The 22,130-nt window shown below is 39.3% G+C and overlaps 1 protein-coding gene across 13 annotated transcripts in view; it reads right to left on the minus strand.

Moving 5' to 3' along the window:
- The window catches only part of TCF4 (transcription factor 4), a 386,429-nt gene that overhangs the window by 192,339 nt on the left and 171,960 nt on the right, over positions 1–22,130 (minus strand). For 11 of the 13 annotated variants that reach the window (XM_055559678.1, XM_055559659.1, XM_055559664.1 and 8 more), the window contains one exon: positions 2,254–2,318. In XM_055559678.1, the coding sequence (XP_055415653.1) occupies positions 2,254–2,318 (65 nt within the window). Of the gene's footprint in view, positions 1–358; positions 710–829; positions 1,044–2,253; positions 2,319–22,130 lie in introns of those variants that run through there. The other 2 variants (XM_055559671.1, XM_055559669.1) reach the window with 2 other exon arrangements.

Raw genomic sequence — 22,130 nt, forward strand, 5'->3', positions numbered from 1 at the left:
CCCTCTCCAACCCCGATTTCCTCAATTGGGGAATTTCCAGAATTGTGCTCTTTGCTTTCTCCTTAAGTGATCAACACCGTTTATGGCCACTGCTGAGCCCAAGCTGAGCAGAGAGAGTCGGTCCTTGCGAGACTCACAACCAGGAAGCAGAAATCAGAATGAAAGAAATCTCCACACTCCACGGCTAGATTATGAAGACTTTTTTTAAGAGAAGCGGATGCAGCCGCGCTCCTATATACAACAGAATTCTCCTGGACATGAACGTCTCAGAAGGAGACATTCCCCAGGCCAGACATTCAGCCATCACACGCCAGTCTGTCCACCTCTGATCCACCCTCTGCCCCTTGCCACTTCTCACCTTGCGTTTGCCCAAATAAACGAACTTCAGTCGCACCCGAGGGCAGTATTGCCCACAAACCGAGGGAGGGTCTGTGTCCCGGCACACACACACTGACAGACTCACGCGGGCTGAGTGACGCTTTCACAAGTTAAGGGGCCTCGCGCTTACTCAGCAGAGGAAATCTTTGTGTCTGGGAGGAATCACGCCAATTCCTATTAGGAAGAAAGGATACAGGGGCGAGGAAGTCTATTCTCTCGTTGACCAGAAAAAGAGGCCGGGCGAAAACAGAGACCTCTGCCATGACCATCTGTGAAAAGGAAGGATGTTGTCAACTTTCTTCTCCCCAAAACTCAAACGACCTCTGCTTTGACCCTCAGAAACCAGATACACAGGAACAGGCTCTTCTGCGGGAATTGAGAGCTTTACACCAGAGACTCGCGCTCCGAGGCTCTCTGCCCGAGCTATCTACCCCGGCACATTTGCACTCACATTCCAAAGATGTTTCCGTCGCGCTGGAATGGCTGTAAATTTCTTTCCTGCAGAATTCTTTCCAAACAAACTGCCGTCAACTGCACTCTGCAGCATGTGCAGCAGGGAGATCTTAAACCAGCACCGTTCACCTCATCACAGCAAGCCTCTCAGATGCCGAGTATGACTGAACGGGTGGCTGGGCCAAAGAAGTAAACTTTAAAAATGCAAATCTCTCCAGAAGGGAAAAAAAAAACACACACACACAGGACTCCACCAGAATTCCACCTTTCGGAACCTATGATGGATACCTAAAGGCCACCTCCTCAAGCAGGCTCTATTTAATGACTAAAACTGTCTGCTTACATTTTCCAGGATCCATGAAACAGGTTGTTCAAAAAAAAGCAAAATGAAATTTTTTCTTCCCCCATCACTAAAGAAGACGGGAGGGTGAGAGGGTGCAGGAGAACAAGCACTCCCCTCCCAGCACAAAAAGAACTTCATTTCTGTTTGGATGAATAATGTAACGCTAGAAAGCTTTGAATCTGAAAGAGAACCATTAAATTCTATCAAGAGTTTTCCAAAGTGAGAAAGCAATGCCCTTAGAAAAAGAAAGTCTAAATCTTTCAAGGAAAAAAAGAAAAAGATATGAAACATGTGATTAGTACCGATACTGAAATTAAAAAGAAAGCGTCTGTAAAAACTCAATTGTCTTGAAACAAAGCTTACACTTTTGGCTATGGATAGTATTTTTAGAACTGGGCTTTCTCTGGAGAGTTGAAAGTATGCAAATGCACAAAGCCCAGAGACACACACACACACATGCTATACCTTTGTATGACACTGGCATTTTATTATTTAATTAAAGTACTCTTATTTTTCTAGCTCACGCATGCCTCCCTTGAGACGGCTTTGCTGTTAGCCTGCTGGCCTTGACTTTCAGCCAAAAACAATTCAGAAACAAAAAGGGACAACAAATCATATTTTCACAGACATTTTTATCCCTCAATACAACCCTGTTTTCACACAACATCCTACAGCCCCTATGAAAACTATAATTTAGGGCAGTAGCCACCCAAAACCCAGGATCTGACACATGGCTGCACGAAGCATTTCCAGTGTAAGAAATTCTCAAGTTCTTAATTGCAAATAAACTCTTTTGATAGAACCACTTTCCCCGACATCGCTGGTTTGCAAACAGTGCCACTGGTACCGGCTGATGGATGAAAAAAAATAACAACAAGCCAGTGAACACAGTGCTGATACGATGGGGTGTTCATGACTCCGCGCTCGGTGTCATTTCATTACTTTGTGAAAGAGTCAGGCATCGGAAGGTTTTCGGTGCCTCAGTGCCCCAGCCTCAAATGCATCACCTAATTTACAAAACACACTGATTCACCAGGCTCATCCTCTCAACCCTTCCCCGAAGAGAGACTCTCACTTACCTGGTGGCAACCCTGTAAATTCGATTCTCTCCCATAAGATGAGTAGGAGCCCCTTTCTGTTTTACCTGCCAAGAGAAACAACAACAAAAAAGTGTAAATTGTGTTTTTCCTTAAAAAAAAAAAAATCTCCTTCAGGTAACAGACATCCACTTCTCTTCCCCGATGTTTACACACGAAAAGTAGGCACTACTGGCAATGTATGCAAGCAAGGCAGGGGATAACACTTCCCCACGCTGGCTATGCTAAACTGGAAAAAAATATCCTTCATTCCTATTCTTAGCCAAACTGCTCCACACTTCCAAAAACTGTCATTCCAATGGCCTCCACTTTCTCTAACAAACAAATTGTCATTCCTTATTTTCACTTTCTTTCTCGCTCACAAAATTTAAACAATTTCATTTTTATTGACACAGCAGGCACATTATCTATGTAATGACCCTAGTCTAGTCATTCCCATTGATTACATTGACACTTAATGGTGAGGCCAAAGCTAATCAATCAGGACTCTCCAGATGGTGAATCAAGCAAAGAAACTATTCAAAATTCTGGGTCTCTCTTCCTCTCTCTCTCTTATTTAAACTCCCTTTCCCAGGAGTAAAGACCATCATGATCAAGATGATGATGGAATTTACATTTGGGAAAGAGGACTGTTGAAAAATTGCCCACTCTGAGGCCAACTTCAGGTTCTACCAGTAGACCCAGCAGAATACGGGGTAACGGAATATCAGTGTCTTGTTCTGATTCTAACACTCCATTTTTTTATCTGTTGACTACTCTACAGAGATGTACAGAGCCATATCTAAGGGTAAAAATCAAGGCAGCTCATTTGTTTCTTTTAAAAAGTATGTTGAGCCTTAATCGTCAGGAGGAAAACAATGAAAACACCTTACAAGAGATCCAACCAGTAGAACATACCTAGCGACACATAAAGAATTGTTACAGAGAACAGTCCACACTAGGACACTCAAAAGGGCTTGTCCCGCCCACAACACAAACCCCACCCCGTCCAGGACAGAAGGATACACTCTTCCCTTGGGACTAGAGCTTAAGGTACGCTGTCCTCTTTACCCAGGACTATACTATTCTTTCTTCCAATGAGAAAATTCAAAACTAGTATTTTGAGAGGCTGGATGGATCCTTCAGAGTTCACAACACCCAAGATTTTCCCCCTTGACTCAAGTTAACATAAACGTTACAAGCAGCAGTGTTCAACTGTAATCTTTGAGTTCAATGACAATGCTATGAGGGCATGCCTTTCTGACACGACACAAGGAATGTGCCTTTGATAAATCTTAAAACTAGTCAAAAGCTCACCCTGTATGTGAGTCACTATAGACATAAAACAGAAGATGATTTTTGAAGGAAGCCAAACCTGAGTCTTAACATCAACCCTCTTCCCCATCATTATTAACTTTTCCACTAACTCCAATCAATCTCAAACTTGGGGACACACTCCCACCACCCAACTTCTGACACAGTATTCAGTGCAAAGCAGAAAATCAATGACCATATCAATTTCAGTCCAATGAAACAGGATACCAACTCACAGATTCAGTCCTGGGAGGTCTAAGAGAGTAACTTTCATTGTATGAGGATTTTACATTGAAGAAGAGATTCATTTGCCTGTTTTAGAAGTATAAATGGTCATAAAGACCTATTTGTTTTTCTGTGTCAGATGGAAGCTACTTACAGTCTTTAACTTCTCTTTATACATATTACTAACAGAAAAAAACCAACTCGATCTTTATGAGTTATCAAATGAAGTCTGTCCTTCCTTAAGCTCTCACATCTACAAAGCTTTAATACAACCAGGACATGATTCACTTTGACATAATATCCACTTGTTTAGCAACTAGAAAGACAAGGGGAGAGGCAGGTAGACATGCAGACAAGCAGAGAGACAGAAAGAGACATAGATAAGGTAGAATTTACTCTGACTTCCGAGGAAACTGAGTATCTAGTGTCCTGTTCTGGTGACTTCCAGAAATTGGAAGGAAGAAAGGCGATCTATTTCTTTCTCTAGAAGGAGTTACTGAAGCTATCTCCTACAGAATTTCACCTCCTGGCATTATTTCCCAACTTGACTCCTGCATATAGACCTGGAGAGATGAATTTGCCTACCAGAACTTGTCTCAATTCACACACACACACATATACACACACACACACACACACACACACACACACACACACACATATAAAGTTAAGTCCATTCCTTTCATTCTTTTAAAGGTAGAGAGGGGGTCCATGCAAATAGTAAGGATGTGAGAGAGAAAGAGAATGTGAATAAATAAACAGGGGAGAGAAGAGAGAGGAAAAGAGGAAAATGAAGGGAGGAGAGTGGACTGGAAAGCACAGGGGTGGGCAGAGAGCAGAGGAGGGGGAAGAGCCGAGCAGGGACGCAGGCGGCGCAGAGTCCCCAAAGTGCTCTTGGCTACACGGACCCAGCATTCTTTACTATCATATCAGATACAGACTGCTTAATCTTAATTTTGCTTGTTAAAAAATATTTATCCAGATACAAAAATAAACCCACTGCAAATTACAAGTTGTCAGGGTTAAAAATCTACTCCTGTTTGTGTGGGGGAGGACAAGAGACCAGCATAGACATGAATCATTCTCAGTAATTTGAGTGTTTCCATGACATCAGTGGGCACCCGTCCAGGACTCTGTGGAAGTCTGTGAGGCACCGAAGAGCAGCGCAGCCAGCAGGAGGCTGGGAGGGGCACTTTTTTTTTTTTTTAGGATTATATTCCTTGTAAAGATTTCATCTGTGGCATCCACTTTTACCATCAAATAGATCGCTCCAGAGATCCTGAGTGAATGCATGTCATTCTGATAGTGTAAACCTTTAACTTTATTACATATTTTTGTTCCCAAAATCAACTATAAATCTGTCCTTAGAGCTCAGATCCCTGTTTGGGAGCAAAACAATCAGGACATGGACTGTGGGTAAACCCAAGCACCTTCTCAATCCTATCTTATCTACTCCACTAATTTCCTAATGACAAAAAGCAGCCATTTTACAATGGCACCTCACTTCCAGGGAGAAAAAAATATATACATCTTTTGTATAAACTGTCCACTAAAAATCAGCTATGATCTTGATGTCAGTCTTCTGCTTAAAATGCTCAGGAACATTTGTTTCAGATAATAAAATTCTCAAGAGCACTGATAACATGTTTGAGTAGGATCCTTAAGTAACTATCTGTGCTCGTGAACACAAAAGCTCCTAAATATGTGTGTTTACTCTATGCCAGGCATGGATTTTTGTCACTTATACCCACTGGCTGGCGCGGACAGCTTCTTTCCTCCATTCTTCGCCACCGACCTCCCCCCTCATCCCCACGATCACAACAGAGCTTTGAAAGAGCTCAAGATTCTATTTTTCCAATATTTAAAAGAGATAGCAGTGATGAACAAACCCGGCGCGTTCACTGCGGAATTTTCGAGACAACCCTCCAGTACTAGAATGCGACAGCCGCTGCGGATATTTTTTGGCACCAAGACAATGGCGGCAGTGCCAAGCCCCATGGCTAAAAGTACTCAAAAGAGGCATAAGGGTAGCATTAATCGCTCAAGTCTTTTACTGCATGGAGTACTGTTGTCCATATTTTAAAAACTAAAAGTACCCGTTAGTGACATTTGTCGTCTACCCACCAAGGGGGTGGGGGGGGACTCTGAAATATACACCAGAAACAAATCTTGTCAAGCATTTGATTCATTTTTATACCTAAAAGGACCAAATGTTAAATTCTGCTGCTGGTGACAATTTGCCGTGCATGAAACAAATAATATGACCTAATGGGCTACACTGAAGGCTGAATGAAAGCTACAAGAGAGGATTTCATAAACGAAGTCGACATATTGGCTAAACAACTTTCTTCTGCAAAAATGATGTATACAAGGAACATGTAATGCTATGTCACAATTTTTTAAATTAAGCAAGAAAAACGCTGTAAATGAGCAGACACAACATCCGTCAATCAATCCTTCTAAAGACAAAGGAGCTCAACTCGCAGCCCCTTCTCTAGAACAAGTCGGCATCTACAGTGAGCAAACAATCCGGAAAGTCAACACGCATTTTGTCCAAATTGAACCCATCAGCTGTTAAAAACCTATATTTAAATTTGATTATTAAAAATGACACCAATGGGCAATCAATAAAGGAGTCACTTGCTTTTTCTGTTGCCCTTCAAAAACTCAAAGCTAAGCAGAAAATATAAGCTGTTCCCATTTATTTTTAAAGACCAATCCTTTTGCTTATTTATTCAATTGTTCTTTATCTTGCTGCCTCTTGAAGGATAAAGAAAAAAAATTTAATGTGGGGGGGAGTATGATGAACAAATATCTATATAATTCAAAATCTAATACTTTTATATTATTACATAATTTTCCATTTGACTCCTAATTTTCCTTACAATCTATTCGTGGTATCCCATTGTAAGCAAATGCCATAGGAAATGACTGAGAATGAAAGTGTTACATGAAGGAAAAAACTGGTATCATAAATTCATTAATTCACAAGGACACATCTAAGAAGTATCCCCTTTGGCAGATTACTACACCCAAACAGTTCTAATCCACTTGGAGGGAGTGAGAGACAGGCAAGAACTTATCCATGATACGATTTCTGGAGATAAGCCGTGACTCAGATGAGCCCACGGGTGGTTGACCCGTAGGATAACAATAGGTTGTGTTTGGGTTTCTAGCTTTTCATTCTTACAAGGCCACTTTTAATATTACATATAAATGGTAAGTATTTCACCAACAACCGAACAAGATGCACTATATGCTGGAACACATCATCCTATGAAAAGCCTTGATTTAAAAAAAAAAAAAACAAAAAAAAGTGACCTGATGTTGTAGGACAATACCCAGCAAGGTTATTCCATCGCTGATCCTCATTCTGGTAGCTGAAGAGCCAGCCCTTTGTTCTCCGTCACCAGATCAAGGAGCTGTTCACAACCCTGTTTGAGTTGGATTAAATCTCTGTCCCTGCCCTCAGCCCATCCTTAGTTACCTTATCATCTGGGGGTGGGAGGCATACTGAAAAGAGTATTTCATTAAACAATAACCAGAAGAGTGGTTCCAAAAATATACATGAGGTTATTTATAATTTACAGTTCTTTCATCTTTCCCATGCCTACCTTTTTCTCTCTTGTCCACATGATACCCGAGTTCTTGTCACGTATCCCCACTACACAAAGAGGTTATGTAGACATTCATTCAATCTACACAAGAACCAACCCTGTGAGGCACATAATATAAATGCCATTTTACAGATGAGAAAATTGAGAAACGGAAAACTGCCCAAGCTCACAAAGGCAGCAACTCTTAGACCCAGGATTCAAACCCTGGCAGTTGGATTCCCAAGACTGGACTCTTCGTACTATTCTGTGCTGCCAGAATTTAAACTCGGGGAGAAAAAAAAAAAACTACAAATACATGAGAAGCCCAATTCTGAAGACTCAAATCCCAGAGCTCAAAACACTCAGGAATTTGATATGAAATTAATGAAAGTGTCTTAGAGGTGGTGATAATTTACATTTACATGGTGTTTTATTCCTAAAAGGTCTCTAGGTACTTAAAAGCTGTGCAAATAATGTACACCAGAACCTGTGACTTCATGAAAAAATCTGTAACCATCTCCACAACAACTGGAAGCAACTGACAAAAACAGGGCCGCAAACAGCATCTCTACACACGTCACTTGTGAAGAACATGAGTTCAAACCAATGAAGAAGAGAAGAGTGAAAGTAAAAATACAGTCATAGTATAGGACAAGACAAGATAGCGCACTAGTGTCTTCTGTGGAATAACAGCCCCACAACAGGCTCCGAAAAACAAAAAGGAGGCAAATTTAAAAGCCCACGAAATGTTACAAGCTGCCTATATATCCCTCTTGACCCCCAGAAATTTACACTGTATCTTAGCATGGGAAATCCTCTGAAAAAATCCTGCAATGAAGACCTTTAATTTCAGTTAATATCTTTTTTAACTTCACTTACTTTTTAATTTTAATCATACATTTTATTTAATCCAATACATCCAAACTATTACCATTTTGACATGCAATCTTTCCTAAATCCATTTGAATACACATATACCTGTTCTTGTCTTTTTGCCTACTGACACAAATCCTGAGGAATCTGAGAAACCACTCTTTTTAAAAACTTAACATTTAAAAGAATGCCCTGGGTTACAAGGTTAAAATTTGAATTTTATTTTAATTGACCTAAAAATACTTGTGTCTTGTTGTGATGTTTCCAAGAATATACACCTTCGTGGTTCTCACTAGCCAGTCAATCTTTTTTTTTTTTTTAATTTTATTTTATTTTTAAACTTTACATAATTGTATTAGTTTTGCCAAATATCAAAATGGCGCCAGAAGGGAAAGAGACATGTGTACCCCAATGTTCATCACAGCCAGTCAATCTTAATTTTCCCTGATCCGAGCTTGGAGGTGACAGTCTGGGTTTACAAGAAACCAGAAACTGACGTTATTTTCCTTATTTCTAAAATACAGAGAAGACCACTGGTTCTTTCCTGTAGAAAGAACTCCTACTATATACCAGGAGGCCTTTTTTTTTTAATCCAAATTTAATAAATTTCATGCTAAAAGAGTTACAACTCAATTTCAGCAGATAAAATAGTCATTCCATAGTCTAGAAAATTCTCTTCCTCCACTTCATCCTAAATTGAGAACAGAAAGAAAATGCAGAGGAAAAGTGATGAGGCACGCAGTTTGCAGCAAAGGATGATGAGAAACGGGGACCAAATCACTTTCCCAGGAAAGACTAACTGCAGTCCTTCCTTTCATCAAAACAGAACACTCGGTAGTAACTAGAGCTCTGATCTTGGAAAATGATGAGTTTTTAGCTGCCTTCTGTCATTGATTCACCTCATCTCATCTAGACAGTGCCTTCAAAACAGTGGGTGTACCAAAATTCCAGATATACTTAAGAGCATCTTGAGGCCTCACCAAAACTCTTCACTTGGGAGGATTCTAAACATGGTTCAGTATCTACACTCAATTCTGCTTAAAGCCCTCACATTTGTAAAGCATTATATAGGACATAAGGTAAAGACAATAAGACCCTAGGAGTTCCTTAGATGGCCATTTTAACCCCATGTTCACAGTGCGTGCGTGCGCTCAGTCGAGTTCAACTATTTGCGACCCCGTGGACTGCAGTCCACTGGGCTCCTCTGTCCATGGGATTTCCCAGGAAAAAATACGGGAGTGGGTTGCTGTTTCATCCTCCAGGAGATCTTCATGAGCCAGGGATCAAACCCTCATCTCCTCTGTCTCCTGCACTGGCAGGTAGATTCTTTACCACTGACTCAACTGGGAAGCCCTATGTTTATAGCTGAAGCCACTAAAATTCAGAAAAAGTGGGGAATTTCCTGGTGATCCAGTGGTTAGAACTCTGCTTTCACTGCCAAGGGCGCTGGTTCATTCTCGGGTCGGGGAACTAAGATCTCACAAGCCCCGTGGCCAAAAAGGAAAAAAAAAAAAAAAAAAAAAAAAAGGCAACCAACTTCTAACAAATAAAAGAGGTTGTACAGATATTAAGAGACAAAGCTAGAACCTGAATAACCAATTCCTGTACCAAAATCTGCTTTTACAATATGCCACCTTTATTACCCATAGCTATTGTGGTAACAATGATGATTCCACTCGGCTTTTCCTCACTATGTAGCACAGCCTTCTCCTCAATTTGTAGTAGGTTGAAGAAGCATTCTCCAGTCCTTTGATGAATGAAAATGTTAGAACGGGTCACATTTTGAGTGACCATCCTCTGGGACACCAAAAATCCCCTTTTCGATGCAAAATGAAAAGTACTGTCTTAGGTTATTTGGCCCACCCCGGACAACAGTTGGGATCATCCCCTCTCTCACGCTTAGGAGAAGTGCACACATTATCAACTGAAAGCACGTGAGTTTTATCCTTTCTTTTCCCAATGCTGGAAAATCTTTTATTGAAAATAACACTAATTCCACAGAGTGTGCAATTAATCAACATAATCATGGGGATAACTTAGCTGTTTGGGGAGGTGTGTCGAATAACTCTTTAAGGCCACTAAAGTGCCACTTGAGTCACCGGAGTAATGATTTTCTGAATCAGCAATTTGTACAAGGGTCCCCTAGGGGCCTGAAGGACTAACAGTAACCCTGGAATCACTCAACTTACTTCTAACGAGTAACTTACCACTGGCTTGATGTGAATAAGATCTCAATTGTTCTGCCTGCCCTATTTCATATTTTTATTGCAGTTAAGTGTCTATGGTGTCTGGGCATAACCAAGTCAATGAAGGGCTCTGTGGGGCTTCCGAAGAAACATCATATACATCTGAAGTTTTGCTTTTTATTTGACAAAATGTAATCATTTTGCATAGAAAAATGAAAACCAAGGTCAAGCTCGCAATACACATTGAAGGCATCAGAAGCACGCAGAAACAAAATGTTTCTGCTGTCATCTTAGAAGGAAAGGAAGACACAGGATCGGGGTGCAGGAAATCAAGCCCTTCAAATCAGTTCTATGGCTCAGACACCCTGCCAGTCATGAGAACTGTCAGAGGTCTTTTCTTAAAACAGAAACCTGGGTTCTCCACCCCAGGGGACTTGCAATCAGTAGAACAGAGTCCAGAATATCTATTTAAAAAAAAAAAAAAAAAACAATAAAATTTCACTGGTTAGTCTAACAGGTTGGGGTAAGAATAACCAATTTAGGTGAACTGATTTGATCTTTAAGATTACATCGGATGAAACTCCAATAAACCCGGGAGATAACAACAAAAAAAAATCGATGACTAATCTAACCTGTTTAACTGGATTTTCAAACAAAAGTTGATCAACAAGAGTTGATTGCCAAGACTCTTTCAGTTACATTCTGCAAGCTGGAGAAGCTTTTTTTCTGACAGCATATTAGGCCTCTATGTTTGTTCATCTCCACTCACGAAGATCAGTTGTTTTAAAGAAATGCATCTCACATTACCACGTAGACAGCTCTCACACACAACAGGATTCCAAGACACAAGTGTCCTGGAGGTAAAAGGGCATCCCTCTTCAGTCAGCCCCAGTGGCCACTGCTCTGCAAGTACCTTGTCCCGCTTCCTGCCCTAAGGAAGAAGTCACCTTTAGACTCCAAGGATCAACTCAGGGAACCCGACTTGGCTTCTTAACCTAAAAGGACGCTCCCACCCACGGATTCGGCATGTTTGTGCTCTACGGAAGCATGGAGTCCTTGCTGGGGGAGAGAATCTGGTCTTCTGATTCCTCTAGAGGTGACTGATGACATTTCTGACCAAATGCAGCAGAGACAACACCCTATAAGTAAGATTTTGTTGCCCCGCTCAATTATTTGGAATTTATCAGCAAATTTTAAGAAAATCAGTAGTTACGTTTTACCTTGCAATCTGCTTTTAGCGATACATTATGTACCACCCAGTAAACTGATGTTCTAAAAGAGTCTCACAAGTGTGTGTGTGTGTGTGTGTGTGTGTGTTAGTCGCTCAGTCGTGCCCAATTCTTTGTGATCCCAAGGACTGTTGCCTGCCAGGCTTCTCTGTCCCTGGGATTTTTTCAGGCAAGAATACTGGAGTTGGTTGCCATTTCCTTCTCCAGGGCATATTCCTGACCCAGGGATTGAACCTAGGTCTCCCGCATTGCAGGAAGACTCTTTACTGTCTGAGTCATCAGGAAAGTCTCACTAACATCAACTGTTCAAAATAATAATGACCAAACTCTGAATTAGGCACACCAGCACAGAAAACAGAAGAAAGATGTAGTATTATGTTCATTATAAAGTGTGTATCTAGGGCAATTACATATTTTAGCGCCATCTCATGTAGGGGATGGCCTCACTTTTCAAGCTGAGCTCACAACTAACAATTAGAATATAACCACTGTCATCTCTTAAAAGAAGCAACACACATTTGATATGAAACTCAAGAATGCACAAAAATACAGGAGGTGGGGGGTTCACGAAAATTTTAAATACAGCTTTACATATGTACAATAAAATAAGTATTATACTTACATGTATATATGTAAGTATACTATACATATGTATATTATACATATATATATAAATGGATATAAGTAGCATTTTTAACCCCAAATAGAAGAGAATCTGAATGTCATTCATAGATGCATCTATATTAGATGACATTTCTCTAGTCTTAGACTTAGAGAGTTCATATTCCCTAAATATACACTACTGAGAAGTTGTGGTGAAATAGCCCATAATTCAAAATACAATTCAGGGCATTCACGGAGCAGACAAAGAGGAGAAAGACTGCTAACCATTGAGCCTGCCCTTCAAGATCAACTTTAAAAGAATGGCCCCATTAGAAACAAGCTGGGAGGGAAACAGGACCAAACTCCTCGAGTCCAACTCCCTTGTTAAAGGAAGGTGATGGTTCACAAACAAAATTACACAAACCACTGAGCCCCACACTATAGCATTTAAGGAAAACCTCCCAATTACTGAATATATGAGCATGACTAAATCAAGAGAGGAAGGCGGGGGCCACAGGAAGGAAGGGGAGAGGCAGAGGAAGGGAGGATGAGGGAGAAGGAGGAACGGAGGAAGGAGAGAGAAGGGGCGTAGTCACAACAGTGACCGCATCCTAGCAAAACATGCAAGAAAATAAAATCCACCACGGGGAACAGATGTTTACAGACAGCGATTTTCAATTCTGAAGCTTGCAAAAATGGTCCTATGAACCTGAAAGAGGCCCAAAAAACATAAGATTCGGGAATAAATATTGTTGGGTGCCTGCGTATAACCAGCACGTTGTTGGCTGATGGTACGTTAATGATGGACACTGTTCTCAGGAACTTGACTCAAATTGTGTAATGGCCTATATGGGAACAGAATCTAAAAGGGGGGGATATAGGTATCTGTACAACTGATTTACCTTGCTGCACAGCTGAAACTAACACAACAGTATAAATCAACTATACTTCAATAAAAATTATTTTTAAAGAGTAAATGTTTATTTACAAAATAGAGTAGATAGGTGAGAAGCCAGGGAGGAACCCCAGTAACATCTGTTGTCAGGGGTACAGTGGGAATACTGAGAAGCACAGAGACCACCGAACGCAACCTCAGTGTGGGAGCAGGCAACAACAGGATACGCCCTTAGAACAAATTTAGCGGGAAACGGATATCTGTGGGAATGCCGTCTGCAGCTATTTGACAATGTTAAGTAAATCAAAATAAATAATACCTTACACCTTTATGATTTACCCATAATAAATTTTAAGGTAACTGATGCCTAAAATTGGAAAGCTAGAAAACTGAAAATAACTTAAAAGACATTTCCCCACTTCTCTAGCTCTAGTTCTCCGATCATTCCACATGCTGGGGAGCTGGTTGGGGAGTTTTGATGGAATTTGTTTATTATGAATTAGAGAAATCTGCAAAGACAAAGGAACTGGAGAGAGCTAAAAAATTCTCGCCACAGAATCATCACGTAATGGACTCAAGGCATTTCAGAGATAATGTAGAAATCACTTACACATAGTTAATTTTTATAAAGAAGTTGATGGAAACTTATCAACAATAACTGCTGCTATTTTAAAGACCTATTCATTATACAGAGCTTTGGCCTTTACTACCAAGTCTCCACCTAAGTCATAGCGCAGAGGTGAGAGGTTCCCTCTGTAACCGCCCTCGTATACATACGTCAGTCTTGCAACCTGACAGCGTCAGTAATCTGCTCCTTTAGCATCCTACACTCCAGAAACAACAACCAAAAGCAGCCAAACAAAACAGAAAAGGTTCCACTCAAACTCTGATTCTTCTCAATATCTGCCAGGGAGAACAGCTAATTTGGTCTGCAAGGACACCAAAAATGCCTTCATAAAACATTAGGATGTAAATACAGACTGATTTTCCTTCACAAAGCAAGTAAAAACAGTTAAGCCTATCAAGGGGTTCTCTACCAGGCATTAGCTATATACAAGGAGTTGCGTTTCAAAATTTCAATGATCTATCCTTTTAAAGTCCATGCCCAACTTAGTAAACAAGAATTCTTCTTGAGTGGAATCAGGCAAGGAGGAGTTAGGAAAGCAACAGGAAAATGATTAATGGTCATCTGAAAACAACCACTTAATAACTCAAGAGTGGTGTATACTTCACATGTTATTTGAGCTGTCAAGTCTCATATTTAGCAAAAGGAAACTCCCCCCAAAACCCCAAGCAAACAAACAAACAAACAAAAAAATCCCTTCATTTCTTAATAATTAACTGCCATACTCAGTATTAACCTACAACTTAATAATCACTACAAATATCTGATTGTATAAAAAATACCAAAACAAAACAAAAAACAACAAAAAACCAACCTTGAAAAGTAAAAGAAATTAAGAAGCCTTCCATACCAGTCAGTGCCAATCTAAGTAGCCAGCAGAGGGCGCACAGCCCCAACAAGAGCTGGCTCTGGCCAGGTACCACCCAAACTCATCTCAGACTAAATCTGACCAAAATTTGAATACAGGAAGGAGGGACATCATCCTATCATGAAATTGCTAAAACTAAATCGCTCAGTTTAGGATCAGTAAGAAATACACACAAGTATACTTTATTATTCAGTACTGACTTCAACATTTCTTAACAGCTTCATGGAAAGGTGTTCATTAAAAAGAAAGAATTCTTCTTTGTATACAAGTGAAGTTTTGTTAGTTTTCAAGGCCACTGTAGTGTTTACAGATGTATATGAAGAATTATCTAGAAAACATGAATTTGTAGGAGTAAATTAAATATTGAATTTCTAATACATAAACACATAGGTTTTTATATTAAATTACCCTTTGCCAACAGACAGTTTCTTTTAGAGTAATTCCATGAGTCATATGCAAATCTATTGATTTTTGTAACCCTAGAGCAATCAAATATGTACCATTTTATAGTTAAATCGTGACACATAAGTTACTTATTTTCCCACTGGTTTGTGCTTGACTGATTATTTTTGTCTATTCTGGGTCTCTGTATTATAATATTAGCCTTGGAGTTACAGTAGATTACCCCAGAAGAGTACCTCGCAGTTATGTATGAACACATATATGTAGAAAGAGCACTCGGTTTATTCCTTAAAGTCACAAACTCTTCCTAAATCTTTTCGAGCTTTTGATTTCAGAAGTAGTATCACAAACTGAAAAATAATATGAATTACCTCATGAAAGCAACAAATTAAAACCAACATCAGATACTGTATTTTTTACATTTACAAATAAAAGTTAAATAATCAGGACGTCCAATCTTTCATTTCAAGCACATTAGAATAAACAGAAGGTCTGCACTTAAGTTTCAAGATGGAAAGCTTAGTAGGATAATGAACTGCTACTTGTCCATCCACCTAAAAGATCATTTCAACCTCACCTCACTCAGCAGCAAACAAAAACAATGAATCCACGTAACGTCGCCATCAGGTTGATTTTTTTTTTTTCAAGCATTCTTGGTAGATTTGAGTTGAACTTAATTTACACCCTCTACCAACCAGGTGGTTTAGGTTACATGTAGGTCATGATAAATAATACTTATCCTTTGGCTGATATGGCTGCACCGTTTTTGCGTAAGTTAAAATGATGATGGTTTATTATTGCTAAGCACTCAATTCTGAAATGTTTACACAATCTGTTAAGTCCAGGCAAATTTAAATGATTCTGACATGCAGCCTGCTAAGGCCAGTGACGGGGATAATGCCTCTTTACGTGGGTAAAATTTCGTGGCATATAGGTCACTCTCTTAAGGGGAATCAACTGTGTGTCTCTTCTTTGCATTTCCACCACAATCCTTCATCCTGCAGCCTGGAGCTGAGAGTGAAATGCAAGAAAGGAGCCGAATGCTCAAAGCAAAAATCTGCTTCCAGGACAATCCATTATATCTGACAAGTTAAATGTTCCATGGTCGGCCATATGGCATCAGAGCAGGCCCGGCGACGGAAGAGGGGAACTCAGCAAATGCATCACAATTAAGGAGTTTGGCTACAGACCTTACTTTGAATCACTTTATTTTTTTAATAAATTTTAAATGCTGTCCCCCCAATGTGTAGCTGAATTCCGTTCCTGGGATCATTTTTAAAGGAGTCCCATGATTTTGTTCTCATCTCCTGACTGTCAGTGCTGAACTCTAAAGGGGTCATTCTCATCACAGGAAGTTTCACAGAGGAGGACCTGTAGATTCATTTCAAAACTTTCCAGACAAATAATACACAGAGCCACTCTGTTCACTAGATTAGATGTCAACGAAACTGGTCATTGAAACGGGACATGAATCTGAGAGAACATTAAATGAAACCGGTTTCCATTTTTAAGTCCAAAAAATCTGAAAAGCTGTAGAGTCATAACTCCACAAGCATGTTTCGGTTTCTTCTGTGGTTTACTTAATATTTACCAGACTAATGAACTAAGACTGCCTCAGTTAGACTGAGCTCCTCCTAACACTTCCCCAAAAAGGAAGTTGGCATACTTCTGTTAATTCCATGTTCCAGAGGCAGGTCTTAGATGCTTTCTAAGATGTTGATTAAAATCAGGTTGTCTATAAAAACAAACATTTGTTGTTAGAAACAATGTAATGTAAATATAATTTGTATTATAATCAAGGTATGCATTAAGGGAGAAGAAGATGAAATTAATGAAATGACCAAAATAGCATCATTAGACCACAGTATTCCATTATAATATTCATTTCAGTAAGGAAAACAAATCTTTTCTGAAGAATTCTCAGGAAGAGAACTGAACCTGTAATAAAAACAGGAAAAGCTTTCTACATAAATGTCCAAACTCATCTGGTCCAGTGTCAAACAGCAATTTTATCAACACCCTCACTTCCTGGGGCTAACAACTTCTCAAGCAAATTTACATATAATATGGTACGTCTTGTGTGTGTGTATAAACTGTAATGGGTGGGTTTTTTCTAAACAATGTAATGACTATCGTTTACATATTCACACTGGTTTGCAAACACGAAATTCATAATGATTAAGATAAACATGGATACAGCTTTCTGAAGAAGACACTAAGTCTCATTTCCCTAAACTATTTTCACTCGCCATTTCTCCAGAGGGTCACTATTTCTCTCAAGTGTACCTACTTCGGCCTTAATTAAGAATAACATTATTTCAAAGAGCATATCCAGAAACTTTATAAAAATGGGTCACTTTGCTTCATGTTTAAAATTATAAAACACATTATCTGGCGGTCCTAAATTTATTATTTGTTATGGTACACTTATATTTGTATCTCATTTATATTTTAATATGAAACAATTTATTAAATCATGAAGATGGTTATGTGGATTAAGACTGGCAATCTGTATTAAAAATCAATTGCCACAGCTCTTTTTATTTTACCAAGTGCTTTCACATACATGCTCTTATAAGCTTCGTCATAATTAAGTAAGTATCATTAACTATTATCATAATATTTTCATTCTAAATGTGAGAAAAAAGGCAGACTCAGGTTAATTTATTTGTCTTGGGGCACACAACTACATGATGGAGGAACCACATCTTTTGCCTAAGCCTACCTCTAATGTCACAGTGTACTGGCGTGTACTTCCCCATACGTGAGCAAGTATGACCATTATTAAAAAGATACAGGCAAGGATTACTTAGGAATTTAAATACATTTACTATACATTTTTACTTCTTATTCAAGAAAAGTGGCCAATTTCTCTGGTATTGTGATAGTACCAGTATGAAAAAGACACCAGAATCTCCATACTTGGGTTTCCTAGGAGGAATGAACACCTACTCAAACACAACTACACTTACATACGCGCGCACACGCACACAAAACGCAGCCACGCACACCTCAACACCAACAAGTGCACCGGGCCATCGTGTACTGTAGATCCTATTTCCGTGTCTCCAGATCCACATTTTTATTACTAATTAAAATGTCCAGATGGTAAAATAACACCTGATCCAGGGGGCTTTTAAGTGCACTAATTGTCAATGCTCAACCCCTACATTGTTAACAAATGGGAAAATTGGCTACATTGAGTTTTATATGTACTGTTTCCAACCTATCAGTGTAATGGAGTTAAAACTTTAATAATCTGAACACCAATATGTCCACATTAAATCCTTTACCAAGAAAAAAATAGAAAGACCTGATATTCAAATCATCACCATTGAGAGAGAGAGCTATGGACTCCAGCAGAACTGCACATCACACCACGCCAATTCAGTTGTCTTTTACGGGGGGAAATATATAAAGGAGGAAAAGAATGAGGCTCTTTCCCTTCATCCTTTGTCTTATAGGTTCACTAAATCATAAACAAATTTTGGATTTTTTTGTGCCCTTTAATTTGGGGGGAATTTTTATACCACACAGAGGTACCGATCTATACCCCAAAACAAAATGTCATTATCTTACAAGCTTTTTAAAAATATGAATTCGGGCATGACCCCTAAAAATCAGGTTAGGCCCTGGCTCATGAATAACATACTCCTGGAAATCACAAATGTTTTTAAAATGTTTAAAGCACTTACTTCCTAATCCTAAGTGGATTCATTTTTCCCTCAAATATTTTCTTTCTCTCTCTTTTTTTTTTTTTGCAAATATCTAGGCTGCTTTGATACGCAAATGTTCTCCCAAACATTTCCACCAGCCAGCCACTGAAATTTCTCCACAGACCCCAACCAATGGGAAAGTTTGCAAGGGAAATACGAGAAGCAACTGGATGAAAATCCTGCCAGGAACCCTGGCTTCATTGGCCACAAACAAATGTGGATTTTGTTGCAATACCTGTGGCTGCTTTAGTGAAACAACTCCTTGAAAATTCTCAGTCATGGGGCAGTCATTCTCCTTGACTGAAGCAATAGCTTCTGGGGAGGGTAAAACCGATCTCCCACAGGTTTCCTATTTCAGAGTTCAATAACTCCAGGAAATGTGGCTTTGCACATGGACAGTGAAAATCTCATCACTTGAAAAAAAAAAAAAATACCCAAAGGAATTAACATCTGCAAAACAGGAAACAGAAAGAGCAAAGCAAGAGTGCCATGACCAGGGTCCTACATCTGAACAGGTATAATTTTAGGGGAGTATTAATACTTTCAGAAGTGTTCTCTCAAGGGAATAAGCCAGGGAAGATGTCCCTAGAGCCATCTTTATTATATAAATAACTCAAGAAACTACTTATGCAAATGAAAGATTTTTCTAGAAATAAAAACAAAAGAACAGCATTCAAAGCTAACTTGTAAATACAGTACGATTACAATTACTATCAGTGAAAACAATCTCCAATACTCCCTTTCCCTTTCATGCTCCGCTGCGTAAACACCCCCCAAACCAGCTGTGAGAAATAATGGGACTCCTTGATAACAGGTCAACAAATCATTTCAAAGCATCTCCAGTCTGCTCAGACACAGAACCACCAGAGGCTAGCCACACTGAAAACAGAACCAAATCTCAGGATTCCGGTTGCTAACACCAGGCTGGGCATTACTGAGGAAGGTAGAAGTTGTAAATTTGGTGGGAGGAGAAGCCTAACAGTGAATTTATCAAAGCCAGTGGAACGTTGAGCTTCTCCAATTAAAGGGATCTGCTTCTCCACCACTAACCTGCTGGTCGACACTTGTTCCTTCACTTCTCCCATCACTTCCTCGTTTACAGACACTAGAAGTGGTCAAAGATTTCATCTGATGTGGGTTTGACAACAGCAACAAAGTGCCAAAAGCCACAGATTTTAATTGAGCCCCAAATACAGATCTGGGGGAGAAAAAGAACCAATCACAGCAGGAAGCGCTTTAAAAGAAAAAGTGGGGGGAAAGGAAGCATCATTCTGAGTAGTTACTCTGCACTCAGTTGTACTATATGAAAAGAAAATAAAAAAGCTCTATAAAATGTCAGAATTAACCTATCGTTTCAGATTGCTTACAGGTGAAATTCTACCATCTGGATGGGCAGTTTGCCCGCATAAAAAAGAAGTAAACTAAAAGGAAAAAACCCTTCTTCTGCCTGCTATTTTAACACAATAGATTTCAAAAGAAAAAGGACACTCACCATAATCTCCAGCTACTGACACACACGTTTACACAACATGTGTGTACACACACACATTCATGTACAAGCTGTGACAAAACAAAAGTTGGAAACAGCAAGAGTGCAATAAAATTCTGTTTCTTGGATCTCTAAAAGATAAATAAGGACTAAAAATCTAGTCTCTCGATTAAATCATAGGAAAGAAATTACATTCAAATTCTCATTAAATAACTCATGATACTTTCCATTTCACTGAGATACTCCAAAAAATAAAACCTAGCATATCAAAGTTTCTATCTTCTCCTAACAAGGCGTATTTATATTCTTTCTTTACGCTGGGCTAGCAAGTTGGGGAATTACAACTTAACTTTAAATAAACAGGAAACTGCATCTTAGAAACTGCCTGGAGTTATATCATTTGAGAGTCAAAACGCTTATATATTTGGCAATTTTTAAAGGCATGCGTTTTCATTCCTCTCTATTCTTAATCCTTATACAAACCTTTGTTTTCTTTTTTTTTTTTTTGATAAACATCTGCCTCAGCAGAAAGATTCAACTTAGTAATGATCATTTTTTAACCTGAAGATCAAATCCTGACATCCTGTCAAGAGTTCTAGGTTTTTTCCTTCTAATGTTAAGGGTGAGAGAGAACTTTTGGTTTAAGTTTAGGCTGGTCTAACAAAACATGGTACTAGGTTGGCACCAAATGGTTATTTGCCAACCTCCAGTCACACATTTTGAAAGCAGCACACAGAGGGTTTATAAATTAATAGCTCTCTGTGCTGAATGCCTGTCGATATCTCTGTCCTGGGGTTTCTGGGTATCCATTTGGATTGTACAGTGTATCTTAAAATTACGTCTGAGGCCCAACACTAAACCAGAAGTGTTGAGTGAGAGAATTATGGGTGCATTCCCCAACTCTTACATTAAACCACAAATGGAACAGATTAAAAAGAAAAAGCACGGGGAGGGTGGGCGGGGGCGGACACATCATTCAAAAAAGGAAAAAAAAACAAAAAACAAAAAACACAAGAAACAACTTACCCTGAATAGAGAAATAGAATACTTGCTTTTCTTTCGACTTTATGGGTAGCTTACACGGAAGGAGGCACCAGAAGATCGAAGCACAAATACATGAAGAGGTGTATCCAAAAAGCAAGAGGATGAATGAACTGTCATGGTATAAATTTGCCAGCCAGAGGACAGAACACAGCATGCTGGGGCTTGGCTGTCCTAACATGTTTTACTATGTAAATTTAAATAGTCTTGAAAGAGAAAAGAAGGGAAAGGTAGAGGGGTTTTTATCTTTAATATTAAAAAAAAGTTTGCCAGAAATTCTCATACTTGGGTCCCAAATAAAAGTACTTTTGTGGCTGTTATTAAAAAAAAAAAAAAGAATCCAGTTCTTAGGCTAAAACTCATCCTATGTTTCCTATGATGGAAATTTAGGGGGGTGGTTTAAAGAGTTAAAGACTCCCTACCATTAATTTGCATCTGGTGCTTTTAGTGTGTGTGTGTGTTTTTTTCTTCCCTGAAAAGTTGGCAGAGCTGCCGATTTTCCATAATGCAAGCATTTGGGAATTGTGAGCGGAATGAAACCGATCCAATCTCCTGACTGCGACATGAATTTTCATTAATTACAACCTTGTCAGCAAAAGCATTATCAAAGCTGAATATGAAAATGCTAATGAGTCCTCATTTGCATATTTTTCTTTGTTGGAATGTCATTAATTATTACATTTTATGATGATGAATGCAGCTGTCGAAGCTCTCCGATGCATAATTAGCCATCAGAATGCCAGGAGCCGATCAGCATTTTTGGGTGAAAAAAAAACAAATTTCACTTCCACTCTCCCCCCATCCCAACACCACCCAAC

Source organism: Bubalus kerabau, chromosome 21 (genome assembly GCF_029407905.1).
Source record: "Bubalus kerabau isolate K-KA32 ecotype Philippines breed swamp buffalo chromosome 21, PCC_UOA_SB_1v2, whole genome shotgun sequence".
NCBI lineage: Eukaryota > Metazoa > Chordata > Mammalia > Artiodactyla > Bovidae > Bubalus > Bubalus kerabau.